Source organism: Equus przewalskii, chromosome 28 (genome assembly GCF_037783145.1).
Source record: "Equus przewalskii isolate Varuska chromosome 28, EquPr2, whole genome shotgun sequence".
Lineage (NCBI taxonomy): Eukaryota > Metazoa > Chordata > Mammalia > Perissodactyla > Equidae > Equus > Equus przewalskii.
In genome coordinates, this window is record NC_091858.1 from 937,282 (window position 1) to 954,507 (window position 17,226).

Below are 17,226 nucleotides of genomic sequence, written 5' to 3' on the forward strand. Positions count from 1 at the left end.
ATAAGGGAAGCCAGACTGTAGAAAAGAGACCATGTTGTAACTCTGAATGACCTCTCACTAACTAACGCAGCTGGGTTGGTACCCTCCAGGACATCCACCTGTTCTGTAGATTTTACGACCCCTGCTAATGCATATACCTCCTAGCTGTGATAAGACAGTAACTTCATTCTTTTGAGTTCCTTAGGAATGTGATGTCCCCTCAACAGAGAGTCTATGCTGATAGCCATCATCAATGAAAACTGAAAGATCTGGTGTGGCCACTCCCAGTCTGTAACACCAGAGGGTCAACATTCCTAAGCCCCTCTCCTATAGCCACTGGCCTATATAACTGCTTCAAGATTCCATGCCCCCATTAAGATGGCTCTTTTGGACATTAGTTGGCCATCTTCCCTCTTGCTAGCAAGCTGTAATAAAATGCCCTTTCTCTGCCACCATCTTGCCTCTTGACGATTGGCTTTTGTCTCACGGCGAGCAGATCGTGCCCTTTGTGCAGTAACAGTGTGATGGTGAAGACCTGCTTTTAACTACATTCAAGAGTCAAATAGTATCATCTCATCAGCAGCATAGTTTGCTGAACATCCTAAATAATCATTTGTACATTCTAAAAAAAAGGTATCAATTTGTGTGAAAGTACTGGCAGGATCTGAGAAATTCAGAAACAAGCTGGGGTGGAGGGGGCAAGTTAGGGGCTAGAGGAGAACCCAAAAGAACAAACCCAACAACAAAAACCAATATAACTGTGTTACCTTTATAATTTAAAAATAAAACCGAAGGTAGTGAAAGCTTCTATTTTGGGGCAAGGCTGGCTCAAGTCTGAGAGGGTTAAACAGCTGTTGATAATGATGTAGTCCGCAGAACTACCTTCCAGAAGGGGTCAGATTTCTTCTTACGACCTTCTTTGGGTAAAGATCACATCAAAACACGAAAATGTATTTGACAGAATCACACCTGAGAAAAAAGCATAACTTCTTGGAACACAAGAAGTGACTCCAGTGGGAAGATAGTGGAGTCAATAAAAGAAAAACTGAGTTCTGGAGACAACATTGTTTTCATCTTTGCACTACCAGACTCACTTTGTGAAAGACACCTCCTCCTGAACTCTCCCATGTGCCAGGGTTGCAACTAGTACAGAGAGATGTTCTTGATATTCTGACCCCAATAGTTTAAATCTACTGTCTTTCTGAAAGGATCCAGCTAAAGGATTCATTTATGAGGCTAAAACATGTTCTGCTTCAATTTAAGAATAAAAAATATAAAAAGACATTTGCAGGAAAATCTTCAAATTATGACTAAGGATTGTTCCCCTATTATATGAAATACTCATTTTTGAATAGGCAGTATAAATCACCCATTGACCAGAATCTCCTTCCCAGGCTCTAGGCTGGGATCGAGAAAAAAAAGGGATCAAGTATAGAACTGCAACAACCTGCAAGCCTCTCATGGAAAACTTCAGGTTGCAAAGGGGCATTGTAATGATTTCTTCAAGGCTCCTTTGTGTCTAGATTTGATTCACAGAGGGAAAAATGATTAACATTTACCTAACAATGCTGAAGAAATAACAAGCAAAGCTCAAGCAGAATGGAGAGAATAGAGTGGATGGTGCCTTTCAACACTAGGGCAACATGTTTAACCAAGCAATGAATTAGGCACGGCCCTTTTTCTTTAACATGTGTATGGTTAACAACTCCTAGCACAGGAAGAGGTTTATTCAAAATACATACAAAACTCACCCTCCCTGAACCTAGCTCAGACTTTGAGTTCCTTTTAACGGAGGAAATAACCTGCATCAACCCCCATAAGAGTTCTAAAATTAACATTGCTCAGAACAAAGACATGACTTTATCAACTCCTGCATTTTATGGATGAGTCTCAGGAAGGAGAAGTGACTTGTCTAGGTGCATATTGCTAATTAGTGAGTAAAATCTAGGCGAGGTCACCAGAATGCAGCACCCTGGCACAGAGAGCAAATGACCTACATTTTCATTTTTCATCACCCAAAGTACCAGGGTACCCTGAAATTTCACTGTTGGAGAAATTGATTTCTTTGCCACGCTACTAAATAATAACTTTAAACAGTTCATTTGAATCCAAACTATAACCAACCAGAGAATTCTTGGTTTAAACTCTGGCCTCATACTATTCCTCAAAAAATGCCTCAAGGATTCAACTGTTCATGTTATATTCACCCACAACAACAACATAAAGGAAAAAAAAGCAGTGGGTTGAGATTTCCCCACTCTATAATATATAATGCAGTATGGTAAGAGACAGGGAAGGAAAAAAGTGATATTATTGTAGGAAAGCAGAATTTACCACTCCAAAATGTATCTCTTTAACTTGAAGCTTATTTGGGGCTGATTATTCTTAAGAACAAAAGACTCGGGAAGAAACTTTGACCTTCCTGATAACTCCCTAAAGGAATTTAAGACACAAGGCCTGCTCCAGGAAGCAGCTCTCACCACAGATATCTGTGGTATAATATCAACTAGGTGTAGTAGACAGGGAGGAACCAAGCAAGGCCCATTTGATCCAAGTCCTCTCCATGTCCCACTGTCTCTGCAAGGCATGGCAAACTTTTGTCCACCAAACATTTGCTTTTCCACCTCCATGTAAATGGCCTTCCTTCCCTTTAAAGTCCCAAACCACCACCCCAACATCCTCCTTTGTCTTTAGCTAAAGATGCTATTTAAGATGGTGGCTTTGGCCATTTTGGCAAGTTATTCTGTGTTCCTGGGTTTCTCCCATGCACACATGTTATTAAACTTTGTTTGATTTTCTTCTGTTATTCTATCTCATGTCAATTTAATCTTTAGACCAGCCAGCACCTAGAAGGGCAGAGAAAAATTTCTTCCTCCTCTACATTATCAACACAAACTTTTACAGATTTATGTTTTAAACCTATAGTTGACTTACTCAAGTTAAAAACTAAGCAATACCAAAATAATTTATGTTTGAGGTTTAACTAGATCCAAAGGAGAGATGGAAAATGTCTGGCAGAACTGGAACTTAATCAACATCTTCTTATATCACACATCAAATTCCGGAGTATTTGCCTTTGAAGAAACTGATTCCAAAATGCTAACTCTGTCCAAGGTAGAGCAGAGCCGGCTGGGGTTGACGGCAGGAAGGTCTGCACTGCCCCCTCCCGGCCAGGAGTCTCACTGCAAACTCTTTCAGTATCAGCCCTTTAGCTCATACACAGCTTATATCAACGTCCGCCTTAATACATTTGAAGAATGAATGCGTTCACCACAAAATGCATATTCTTCTGAACATACTGACAGTTATGTCCTGCCCATTTTATCTGCTTCAGAATTTGATGTAAACAATGTTATCTAGAAAAGGACAAAGCCACATTCTATCCAGGGGTCTAAAGAAAAGGATTTAAAACACTTTAAAGAAAAAAAAAAGCCACACAGAGAATCGAGTTTTAAAGAAAATAACACGTAGATTGTTTCAGTAGTTTAAATAATATTCTCTAGACTATGTCAATGTGAACCAAAAAGATTAGTAAATTCAATTTTCTTAATTTAAAATGATTAGATCAAGGAAAGCTTTTATGATATTTTGCTAAAATCCAAGGCAAAAGTAGCAAATCCTTTCAGAAGTCTTTTAAAACCTGCTTCAAATGAAGAACAAAAATGAACAAACCAGATAAAAAGTGAGGACTACAGATGAATATCTAAATAAACCATTATGTTTTTAATGGACAACCAAACAGAAGTTAGAAACATGAAAAATGAAAGCTTTCAAGGAATACAAAACATGTTATAACTTTAACTCTCTGACAAGGGGCAACAATTACTACACCTATTCCAGAAAGAGCCAGGATTGCAGAGAGATGAAAATTAAACCCAGAAGCACATCAAAGGTTAACAGTGCTTTATCCTTTCTTCTCATCATTAGATTAGACATCCTGCATTTTGGATGAAGAGTTAGATAATCAAAAAGTGTTATTTACATGATTAGTGGGAAGAAACATTGATTTGATTTTAAGTGCTAAAAAAGTACTACTAGATATAAGCATGGTGAATGAGAATTCTGATTATTAACCCCTGGAATAAAATGTGTACACTGTGGGTAGGAATATGTGTTGATATGTATGTATACACGTCTGAATTATAATACAATTCAATTCACTACATTTAGGGCACAAGCCTACAGCACTATTCAGTTTACCTCATTTAGGGAAAAATGGCTAGTGAAAGATTAAGTTCAATCTGTCTAATTTCCTATTCTAATAATTTTCTATTAGCTACTTCTAGTGTTCAATTTTAAATGACTACACAATCCTATAAAAATATCTCTTGTGAGATACTGGGAACTTGGATACACTCTTGAATACACACTCCAGAACTTAGAGACCACATATTCCTCAAAAAATATAATTTAAAAAAATTGACTACAATCTCCAAAGTACCATGTGATGGCCTACTGATTACAAGAGATCTTTTATATTGTTCACTCCTTGCAATGTTTCAAAAAAATGCTTGGTTTTTTTCTTGGATAGATGCATATCAAATGAGAGAGCCTGTGCTGTGTACCAGAGAAGATGGTAGAAAGTCTTTCGATTTGGCATCTATGCCAGATTCCAACATTAAAACAGACAACCACAATTCTGAATGAATACACTAATATTACAGAGCTTAAATTATTATCAGAATTGGTAGTAGTTGATGGTGACCTGTTAATTTCCTTTATGCCTTTGACTGCATACTGTGGGTATAATCCACATTAAAACAAAATCTGAAGATGTTCCCTAGCACTCTTAATAAAAGCCAATTTTAGATTCATGTTGAGAATCACATACATGCCTACATGCATTTAGTTATTTAACAATATAAGAAGCCATCAAGGTCTATCTTAGCAGGAGACAGTAGTCATCACACACAGGAGGTCTTACAACAGTTTCAGCAGAAACCAGCACATCCCCATGCAGGTCACATTAACAGGGCTGTGAAGACACATGTTTTCCCCTAAAGCCACAGCTTAAAAAAAAAAAATACTAAGGAGGACAGAGCTACATCTGAAGACATTCTAGTTAGAAAATTTGCTAATGATTGATGGGGTTAAATCCCACTGTGTCATAATCTCAGGGGTGGATAGGAAGCCAACATGTTTCTTAAAGTCACACTAAGGTATTTTATCCCCATCCCCCCACTCCCACCATATTTTTAGGGGAAACTGTTATTACCAAAGTCTTTCAATAACGTAAATGTCATAGAAGCGGACTGGGAGGGTGAAAGCCTAATGTCACTCTCAGCAGGTCTGGCTATATAACCCGTGAGAAGACTGAAATGACAGTGACAGCCACCTCCTGAAGCTTTTTCTACACAATATCAAACCTCTGAATCTCCATGATAATCATCTACATCTCCAGCCCTGGAGTTCTGTGATCCTATGATTCTATTATTCCATTTTTAAACCTGTGGAGTGGGAGTGTTTCTGAGTACCCTGCTCACACAGATGGTGGTGGGAAGCATCTCAAGAATATGTTGCATGTAGTAAATGCCCATTTCACGACGTAATCACTCCCTTCACATGTCATACGAACAGAGACCACATTATCCCACAGACAGTCGCGAAAAGACAAGTGGCTAATGGCAGCATAGCATCGGCACACATATAAGGAACACGAAAGAAGAAATTCTTCCTAATTATATCTACCTGAGCCTAATAACTCTGAATAAGACAAGCATGAAGTATTATAGGACCAGGTCACTACTGTCCGTCAGCTCCACATATTGGGGGGAGAGCAGGGGAGGGAAGGCAAGAGAAATTAACTGAATGGCAAAATCATATACAATGTCTCTGCATTCCTGATGTTCTAAAAATACACTGCACTGACAAATCACTTGTCAAGGCAACCTTTCCGAGACCGAAAACAAGATCAATGTGCCGACCAGCACTTTCCACAATCATCTCATTTTCAGCATTGCTTCACCCTTCTCTTCCACAAACTGGCTCCTCACAAAACTGACCCACACCACAGCCATCTGAGCATGTGGAGTTCAGGCACCATCCTGCCACCTGATTTCACTTGATTATCTTAGAGCCATTTTATACACCTTACTCTCTCCATCTGTCATTGCACATCAGACACTGGCAAACACTGTATCAAATTTTGTTATCCTAACATACAATTGTTAACATAGTTTAACACGGTATCTCTTTACCTTGGTCTCCTTAGCAGAAAATTCTGAGGAGTTGGAAATTTTCATGGACTTTGACCGGTGGGACTGCCGCCGGATAGAATCCTCCCGGGAGTACTTCACAGAACCCGAGGTCCTCACTCGCACCTTGCTGGTACTCTGAACGCTATTCACGCCAATCATTCTGAAGGCTGACTGGGGAAGAGGTTTGGAGAAAGAAAAAGGCACTTTCCAACCGCTGCAAGACTCTAATGCTGGAGGAAGTCTGTGGGTTGTTCCTGAGCAGCTCTGAGCGCCTGATCCGCGTTAGCTTAAGAAACACCAGGCAGCCTCCCCCAGCATCTTCAACTACCCTGTTTGCGGCGAGTCTGATTGTTCCAGGCACGGCTCACGTCACTGGCTGCCAAGAGGAAAAAAATGCAATCCCACCCCTGCTACTCGTCTCTCTTTTACACACACACACACACACACACACACACACACCCCATATTCACACACTGGAACAAATGGCAATTGGCCAGGCAAGCAATTCATTAACATTCCAAATAGCAACACTATTTCTCTTGTGATATTGTGCAGCAAGCTCATTAATGTCAACAACAAAATAGTGATTCCACAAATAAGTCTCAAGTAATCTGTTAGATACCATGTGGGGTGGAAACAGGGATAAATTTCCAAAAGGAAAAAAAATACCAATGGGCATCAAAAGGCTCCATCAATTACAGGCAAGTAAAAGGATGGAGCCACAAAGGCAGACCATGGTCATTTACTTTCCTCTCCCTCCTGTTCCAGACCACACATTGTTTAACAGTAACTCAAATTATATTCCTTTCTGAAGAATTAAATGTATCTTACAGCCTTAGACCACTACAGCCAGGTATTTAAACATGAACTGTGTCAGCTTGTATGAGAAATCCAGAATAAAGATGTTAAGCTACCTCCCTATCATACTGAAAAGTTAAAAAAAAGATTGGTCCGTTAGCACGTTAATAAATATGACTTAGAGTGAGACCAAAAGAGCCAACTCTGATCACCAAGGAGCAAGCAGCTTTCCCGAGAGCTACAAATGCTCCGTCAGTGCATACGAACCCAGGGAACCTTCTGAGGAAGAGTTACCAACTGGAGATTACTAGATCAGATGATTTTAGTTCCTGACACACGGCGTTAGTTTAGAGTCTAATTCTCAGGCTTCACTGCCTCACTTATCTGGCATCCAGGGGGGAGAGAGGGTTCGCCACATAAGTCTCTAGATGAAGGAGGTTTCAGTGTTAATAGAAATGACAACACTTAAAAGAAGGCTGTTAAATGCCATTCTGGGAAGAGGGTGCTGCCTCCACCCATCCACTCCTCAAATCCGAATTGTTCTCTGATGACAAGATGACAACCCGTGTGCAGAAGGGCCTTGGGGCTTTGTTTCACCTGCACAGCGGGTGCTTCCTCCTGCCCGCCTCTAGACTCCCTCCCTCTGCATCTCCTACCTTTGAAGGGCCTGATGCTTCAATCCTGGTATAAGCAAAACACAGACATTAACTAATCTGGGTACAACTTTGTCTAAAATAATAATAGATAATAGGTTTTGGAAGATCTTGGGGATCTCCTGTCCTTTAAGAACGCATCGAGGGACTGGCCCAGTGGTGCAGCGGTTAAGTGTGTATGTTCCGCTTCTCGGCGGCCCGGGGTCCGCCAGTTTGGATCCAGGGTGTGGACATGGCAGCACTTGGCAAAAGCCATGCTGTGCTAGGCGTCCCACATATAAGGTGGAGGAAGATGGGCATGGATGTTAGCTCAGGGCCAGTCTTCCTCAGCAAAAAGAGGAGATTGGCAGTAGTTAGCTCAGGGCTAATCTTCCCCAAAAGAAAAAAAAAAGAAAAAAGAATGCATTGAGTTTACAGTCTTTGACATCATTTTGGCTACTTTGAGGCAAATTTTCCTTTCTTCCCAGGTAATTTGAAGCTATTGAAAAACTGTTTTAAAGTAAATTTTTAAAAAAATTCTGCAGTGACTTTATACTTTACAAATCATGTTCCAAAGACATAACAAGTGGTGTACTCTAACATGATTATAAAGGTGATCATTTAGAATATGCATAGCTCTAACTTAAGCACATGATGACTCTATAGACAAATATCCCCACTGAGCACAAGCAAGCCTGAGGCAGAATCCACGAAAGAGCTAACAGTAGCACCAAGACAAAACTTCAAGAAGTACTGTGCAGGAGACACGACCCCCTGCCTCAGACTGGTCAAAAATGCAGAGCACTGGTTCAACAGAAACACAGCTTTTGGATATTTGCCAGTCACCGTGATGAGGAGTTAGAATATGTCTCCCGATGAACTTAATTTCCTTTACCCCACCAAAGAGCTTACGTGAAAAGAAGAAAACCATGTGCTAGCACATAGAGAAATGGAATCTGATATACAACTTCGTTTCTAGGAAGTTTAGCAGGAATACACTATCTTTATCCAAATATGTTACCTTTACCCAAAGACTGCCCAACTGGCGTTATTATTCCTGTAATGTCATTACTAATTAACAACTTTCATCCGTTTAACACCTCATACTTTACATAAGCAATACGTGTTAACCTCATTTTTTTTTTTTTTTGAGGAAGATTAGCCCTGAGCTAATATCTGCTGCCAATCTTCCTCTTTTTGCTGAGGAAGACTGGCCCTGAGCTAACATCCGTGCCCATCTTCCTCTATTTTATATGTGGGATGCCTGCCACAGCATGGCTTGCCAAGCGGTGCCATGTCCACACCTGGGATCCAAACTAGTGAACCCCGGGCCTCCGAAGCGGAACGTGCGCACTTAACCGCTGCATCACCCGGCCAGCCCCTGTTAACCTCATTTTGATTCTCAACCTGACGATGTTGTGAGGTGGGCTGAGAAGATATTACAGTCCCACATTACAGGTGAGAGAAGGGAGTTCAGGAAGCTATGACAGAGCCAGCATTCAAATCCTCACTTTAGGCCATGCCACAAACCACACTGTCTTCCACATACTACGGCTGTTTATACTGTCCTTTCCTTTCTAAACCTAGAATGAACTTTTCACAGTCAGAGAGAGATAGGCTTCCTTTGCCCCTCCCTATAGTCTCTGTTCCAATCAAACTTACATCTGGACAGGGAAGGCAAGGGACTTTCTCTGGCCACCCCTCCTAAAAGAGCCCCCACCCAGTCACTCTCTATCATAACTGCTATCTCCTCATCTTCACGGCACTCATTACTCTCTGAAGTCATCCACATCTCAGAGCCTACACCAGCCTCTGGTAGAGAGCAGGAGCTCAATGACTATTTGTTGAATAAACAAACTCCTTAAATGTACAGTAAGCTTCCATTCTCTATTACATTTCATGTCATTAACCTTCTTAAGAAAATTCAGTATAATTTTCTGTAATATGAATAGGGTTATTATACAATGAATTTCTTTCTTAATGGTACAAAAGAGCATGGAGTGAAATTAAAATTCCTTCCCACATCAGTTTCCAAGTCCCTCTGCCCAGAAACAAGCACTACTGCCAGTTTCTTAAGCATCCTTCCAGAGATAATCCACCCATGCACGCTGTGTGTGTGTGTGTGTCCTTTCTCTCCTATGGGCTATAAACGACAGCATGATCTGTATCCTTTCTGTTTCTTGCTTTTTTGCCTTATCATCACGATCATTCTATATCAGCACACATAATGCTACCTCACTCTTGTTAATAGCTGCATAGTATTCTAGTACACAGATGTATCATCTATTATCAGGGTCTTATTATTATTGGACATTTAGATTACAGTCTTTGCTACCATAAATAAGGATGCAGTGACTATGCCTATAATATATCACATCTTAAATAACATTTAAACAACATGGTTTTCCAATGGTTGTCTGAGCAAGTCTTATTTTCCTCCTCCTACACTTATTTCAAATCACCCATAGTCACGGTGTTAGGTACATATGGCGTTTGCCAATAGACTCAGCACAAACTCATCCCTTCAAAGACGTACTGGACGGCCCTGTCCTGCCCCAACCTGCTCCAAGAGGGCTTGACCACTTTTAGAGGCGTTAGCCAGCCTGTGCAGGGAAACCCAGCTTGCTGCAAAATAAAGACAGGCCTCCTGGAGAGCAGCAGCTGTTTCAAAGGACAAAATAACTTTCCATAAGAGCTTTAGCCAAAAACAAAGGTGACTTCCACATCAAATAGAAATTGTAGGAGAAATTTAATTCTGCAAATGAAATTAACTGGAAGGCTGGGAATCACTGGTTGGCCTTCTGACGCTTCCTCTGACCAAAGACAATTTAGTGCATGCGCCCTAAGAGGCTTCTAAAAAGTGTCCCAGGTAACGGCCAATAGAAAACGCCCCGCACCTCTCCACAGGCAGAGTCCAAGACAAACCAATTCAATTTAGTACGTTGTCCACGTGAGCCTACCAGGTGCCAGGTACTGGGGACATATACAACATCTACACAATAGGACCCCTAACTTTAGGCAGCCCACATTCAGGGTGGGCAGTAGGAAAAAGAGGAAGTTCTACTGCCATAACTATAATGATGAATGCCTTTGGGATATCAATGAACTGAAGAGCTGCAGACCCTAAATGAGATAGACAGGAGAACATCAATGGTATCTAGACAGATGCTCCCTTCCTTTCTAAGAAAATGTCACAGAATCATTAGCAGAAAAAGCTGAAGACTGAGTTGTGAACTCTGGAAAGAAGCCAAAGTGGTAAGAGAACTGTAAATAGCAACTGTCCAGAGGTACAACTGACATAACCCAGGGAAGGGCTGGGGAGGGGAGAGGCGTAAAGTGGCAAGAGGAAACTGGTTTCAGTTTATTTTCAGGACAGAATGGTGGATGTACCTTCATTTAATGTGAAAGGATCTCGTGGCTCCCTGTAGGTTCTTTAGATCACACCAGCTTGTAGGAAACAGAATAAAGTGACAGAGTGCTGACCTGGGAGACAGAGGTCAGGGGCTCGCCGTGGCTTTCTGGCCATGATTGTCACATGGCCCAACATCTTCCAGAGGCTGGTGCTACTGTCATAAAGGGGTCAATGAATGATTTCTTTTCTAGGCCATTTATTTGGACTTAATCTCACTGGTAGAGCTAGAAGGGACATTAGAAATAATTGCCTTCAATCTCTTCATTTTGTAGATGAAGATTCTTGAGACCCAGAAACATGAAGTGACTTTTCCATGATCTCATAACGAATAAGTGACAGAACTGAGACTTGTGCCCAGGTGTCCTAATTTCCAGTAGAAGTTGTTTTTCTCCTATGCTATTTGCTTCTTGAAAGCTAAACATTCCACAGCCACACATCTTTTCAGAATGCAATAAGGCTTGAAATAATTACCTTGAAATGGAAAATTCAATATGGGGACACTGACTCCAGGAGTGAAATGAAGGCCAGCCACTCATATAATAACTGCAGGAGACTTGAAAAATCAGCTCCACCTATAGCTTAGGAACTAGTCTTGGGATCCAAAAAAATGTGTGACAGCTTCCTGTCCTTTACGTGGCAGGAGTAAGGTATGGCTGTATCCTTCTGTTCTCTGGGTGCTAGTCCTTCCCATATAGCAACATAATCACAGAAGAGTTAATCTTCTAGAGAACAGTATCTACTTTACGATAGTCATTGAGAGTAAACAAAAACAACAAATGATTTTAAATAATGAAAATAGACAAATTAGATAAAAACATACTCCCTGCTTTATTTTTCCTGACTTCCAGGCTTTCCCAGCTGGTATTTTTCTAGTCTGAGGACCCATTTTGACCCCAGCAGGTGGTGGCAGCCTAGGTTCTCCTAGGGCTCTATACCCCAAGACTAGATCTTGATCCTCCTCATGCAGGCTCCTCTGCCTGACATCTGTGTTATCAGTCCAAACTGGAACCCTGTGGCCATGTGTCACCAATCTACCACTTTAAGGGGTTGGACACACCTTATACGCTACTTTCCAAAATAGGATGCAGACAATTTCTCCCAGAATAGACACTGGACTTGCTCCTTGACCCCTTTATGCTTCAATCCTAGCCTAACGGGCAAATTTCAGAGCCTCTTGCTTTTGTCCACTGACGCTTTCAGTAGAGGTCCGACAATGCTTATCTTTATCCATCTCAGCTGGATACAAAGTGAAAAGTTTTGTCTAGCAGTGGGGCTACAAATTTCCTTGGCTCATAAGTCATTACCCAGAATGTAGATTAAGCCCAATTTTAATAAACACTCACTGTCTTCAGTAACTGGCAGTTGGAAGTCAACCTATGAGGACACACCACATCGCTCTAGCAGTCCCCAAGCTCGCCTGTACTATCACATGCTGTAGTTCCATCTGTTCCTCAAACACACAAAGCAACAGGATGGGGAAAAGTCTTTAAATAGAACCTTCTTACATTTAAAATTAAATAACATTCTTGAGGGGAAAAAAAACCACCCTGTAAGCGTGAAATAGATTCAAACTTGAAAAAACATCCTTTTTCCCTCATAAACCAAATCTAGTCAGGTAAGACGTTTAGACAAGGGTCATACATCAGGTTTCCTGTTTAGAAGGACAGGAAAGTACAGAATGAAGACTGCATGCATGTGTTCGTAAGACATAATTCTGTAACTGACACTGTCATATTTAGCTCAAACCTTTTCAAACTATCACATGAAAAAGGAACACAAAATCTTGTCTCGGAGCTACTAGGCCTTCTGGAGGGGTAGAAAAACCTGTCATGTACACCTGAGACACTATAAATTCTTCTTTCTGTGCCGCAAGTAGGTATTCTACTCTATTCTTCATTCTACAAAATACAGACAAAATGCAAACACAGAAATGGTATAATTTCTGAGCCCCAAAAGCTGTTCTTCCAGTTAGCAATCAATAATTGTAGAGGGGATGGAGAGTGCCGAGAAAAGTATTCTGAACCAGAAGTGAATCCAGTAAGCCCACACACTTGGTGTCAATTGAATAAGCGTTCCCTAAGGGTCTGATGCATGCCGGGCACCGTGTCCCAGAGGAAACACGTCAGAAGTCACTGCCTGTTGGGAGCTTCGCACTCAAAGACAAATTACTCTCTAAGAAACAACGCCAACCAAAGTCCATGACCTAACCTGCATTTTTTCCCAAAAAAGATGATTTGTACATAGAGATTATTTTTTGCTGCCTCACTTTCATTTATAAGAAAGTCCTCTGAAACCACAAAATTTCATTTTCCACTCCTTTCATCAGTTTGCTTAATAGTTTGGGTTACTTATCAGTTTCTATCAGTCCTTAAAAATTTCAAGTCATATTTAATTTCAACAAAAGTGGTTAACACTGGGTGCTACACAAGAGCGCCCGTAAGCTCTGTAGTGCCAAAGACGGAACACCTGTCTCACTCTGTCACCACAGCAATCCCCGACTCGCGGTTAAGCATCAGGAGTAGAATACTAAACAGAACCAGACAGTTCCTGCTCCCACTGAGTTCACACTGAGACAGACAGTAATCAAAGAATCAGTAACTAGTAAATGACTGAATAATCCCATCAGCAAATGTAAAACAATAACTGTGTCCCTGCCATGAAGAGAAGCACGAGGCACTCTGAGAAGCTCCAACAGCTTCTGACTTGGTCTTAAGCAGTCTAGCAAGGCTTCCCTGAGGAAAGTAGAAGTGATGCTGAGATGCGATCCGAAGGATGAACAGGAGAGAGAGGAAACAGTCTAAGCAACTGCAGCATAACAGTGGTAGCAGTGGTTCTATCAGTCACAGAAAGAGCTGCAAACATTGTTAATTTGGGGACATTTTCTTTTTTTCCAAACTTATCCTCGGCTTTCATTCTCAAAGTGACAGTAAACCAAACTGTCCATACTACATGGATGCTATTTTAACTTCTCAATCAGCAAGGTCTCCCCAAAATTCCAATCAAAGGAAAGAACAGAGTACAGAGAGTTAGAAACAACTTCAATTCCTGTAATACCAAAGCTGTGCTCTAGGGTTTCCCAAGGTCACCTCCAGGGAAGATGGTCTAGGTGGGAGTCTGGACTGGCACCAGCTGACCCTCAAGTAAATTCCTGAAGGGTTTAGAAAAATCTTGGAGCAAATTCAGGAGTCTAGCCCATTCTGAAATAGGTAAAAGCTAGACTATATATATCACAGGGGATCAGATGATCAAGTTCTCAAACTGAGCCAGACTTTCTGAAGTTTGGAGGATACAGGGCTGTTTCAAACACATTTCCTCCAACCTGCTGGTTCTATTACTGCTACCCCCCAAATGAGTCCTTAACAACATCTGTAGGGTTTCCATGGAACCAGACCAGCTGGAAATGTGCAGCCTTCAAAAACACCAACCAACTAAATAAAACCAATAGATTTCTATTTAATACTCTCTGCCTTATCCAAATTTCCATGTGGCCAAGACCATAACCGTGACTTCTACAAGGTTACTAGCACTTAAGGCAGTGGTAAAGAACAATGACTATGAACCAAACAGACCCATGTTCATATCTTAGCTCTATCATTGACTGGAAATTTGGGAAAAGTTACTTAAATTCTCTAAGTGTCCATGAAAAACGGGGAAACATGACTCAATGGACACTTGCTGATTTGGGGCTCCTCACCAAGAACAACTTCCCACTTAGGGGAAACCCTTGCTGTGTGCCAGAGGTAGGGGGACACATAGGCCCCGTCCCTCCAAGCTGGCAACAAAGGCCATGTGACCTAAGCTTGGCCGCTTGATGCTCCAAAAGGAGGGATATAAAGACACAGGGTGAGTGACAGAGCATCCCTGTTACAGCAGACGTGGAAGCTACAGGTCCTAACCACACCTTTCCCATGGATGCAACTTGGCACTTTCCTCTGCTGGCTGCCTGCTTTGGTTGGAGCCTATGTTCCTACTATGACTCTCAAATAGCCTCTCCTTCCATTTTGTGAACTAACTGACAACCTTCCAATAAATTCCTTTCACCCTTAAGTTACCGAGGTTCAGTTTCCATTTTCTGTATAGCCAAGAATCCTGGCTCTTACAAATAATGTTGTGGCAGACAGTAGAGAGGAAAGACAGAGGAGGAACTTAGAGATGCAAGTGACATATTTGTGGTAACTGGAGAGTAAAGCTAGATCCTGATGCTCTGGAAGACTTGAGATCTCAAAGTACTCCTGTCCAAGTTTCATGAAGCAAACAATAAAGTAGCTCAAGCCAAACTTTTGTTCCAGTAACAAAGATTAAGATGACCCTGATACCGTTTAAGCCTGAGCCGCCAAATCATAAATAATCAACAAAACATGCTTGTTCCCTGTGCCTTAAACACCTTCCCACCACTCCCACCACACCCCAACCCCCCAGCCACCTCTGCTCATCTGTCCCCACCACTACAATGCTCCCCTAGTCCCTGGAGAAAATATTCCACAGAACCTGAATTAATAAATTAAAACGTGAGGTTACTTTTCTAGATGAAAGCTTCCTTCACTTCTTACTTAGATAAAAATTAAAGTTATTCTGATAAATGAAATGGTTTTCAAGTTAGCAGTGCTCGTTCAAGGGATCCTTAGAGCTGGCCAAGTGTGTGGGAGAAATTTATAGCATCCTCCAATACATACTACTAACTCTTGGATATGAAAAACAATCCAATACGCATTCTTATGTAAGAGGGACCAATAAATGGAAACAGAGAATCTAAGACAGATAACGTTAAAAAGGGACCTGAGCCAGGCTGTGCAATTCTCAAATTCTCTGGGGATAAAACTACCCCTAAGAAGAGTAAAGATCTCCAGTAGAAGGAAAGAGCCTCTTTACAAAGAACAGCAATAACAAAGGGGGTGAGAGCTAACATCACAGTGATATGCAGACCCCAGCTTGGGCTGACGAGCAAGCGGAAGGCTGACAATCTAAATTAAATGTTAATATCGCCAAGAGGAAGCTGCAGACACAACAGTACTGATACCTGACAGCCCCAGAGGAGCCTTGCAGACAGCACAGTGCAAGCGAGAGGGAAGAGAGTCACAGGTAATGGCATCTCTCATGCCTCCTGTCACAATACCTGAGAAACACAGCTGGGTAAGACATCAAACACTTCAGAACCACACTGTGAGACTCCTTCTAGGTACTTCAGAAGACCCCTGAGGGGTGCCATAGAACTATGGACAACCTCCATCTACTCCCTTTTAGGGTGCATTTTTATTATGCTATAACTGATACATACAAAATAATATATGTAATGTTTATGCAAGATATTCAACATAATAATAAAAACATAAACACCTTTCAAAGCCCCATTCCCAGTATGTGAATAGAATATGACCATCACCATTAAAACTTCCTGGGGTCCTAGCCCACTTCTTCTGCTCTTCCTCTGACTAAGCACTCTGGAAAACAATCTGGCATGACCTCGTAAAGGTGGCTTTGTCTACCTTATGACCTGGGAGTTCTTCTCTCAGAACTATACTCTAGAAAAACTCTTACACATATGCTGTAGGAGACGAGTTTAAAAATGTCACTGTTTGTAACAGGAAAGCATGGGAAACTATTCAAATAATTAAATTACGATAACTTCACACGACACAACAGCATATTTTCCATTGTGAAGCAGGTTTTGTGACAGGAGAGAACGGGCAAGGAACATCCCTGGGTGGACCCTGTGCTGGGCTGCCCACATTCCCTTTCAGGAAGGAAGGACACATACCACCTCACCCGTTCGTCCTCCCTGAGAACTGTCCTGAGCTGAAGAAGCTGCCTGGCCCAAGTTCAGTGCCCCTAGGGAGGGATGACCTCCAGCTGACGCTGGGTCAGTGGCTGCCTAGTCCCTTGCCCCCACTGCAAGGCAGCTCTGAAGGGCCACCTCTTGGTTTCAGAGCTCCACAAGGCTCCGCTGAGGCCTCAGGTGAGACTGCATCACAGGGCGACTCCTTCTCCTCTCTCCTCCACAGCACCCCCTCAGCCCCAGCCTCCCTGGGGTGATCTGGAGACCCCTCCCCAATGAACTCCCTACAAGTTCATCTTTGACTCACAGTGTGCTTCCCAGGGAACTCCATAGATACCAGAAACTTCACTAACATTATTTCATTTGATCCTTATGACAAACCCTACTAGGTAGATACTCCTAATCTCATTTTAGACATAGGTTTCAGAGAAGTTA

The 17,226-nt window shown here is 41.7% G+C and overlaps 1 protein-coding gene across 26 annotated transcripts in view; it reads right to left on the minus strand.

The window, feature by feature from the left end:
• PSD3 (pleckstrin and Sec7 domain containing 3) overlaps positions 1-17,226 on the minus strand; it is a 644,089-nt gene that overhangs the window by 155,962 nt on the left and 470,901 nt on the right. Inside the window, exon 1 of one of the 26 annotated variants that reach the window (XM_070598629.1) lies at positions 6,177-6,550. The exons of the other annotated variants lie outside the window; for them this stretch is intronic. Coding sequence (XP_070454730.1) covers positions 6,177-6,335 — 159 coding nt within the window. The 5' untranslated portion in view covers positions 6,336-6,550. Of the gene's footprint in view, positions 1-6,176; positions 6,551-17,226 lie in introns of those variants that run through there. 26 annotated transcript variants of the gene reach the window in all.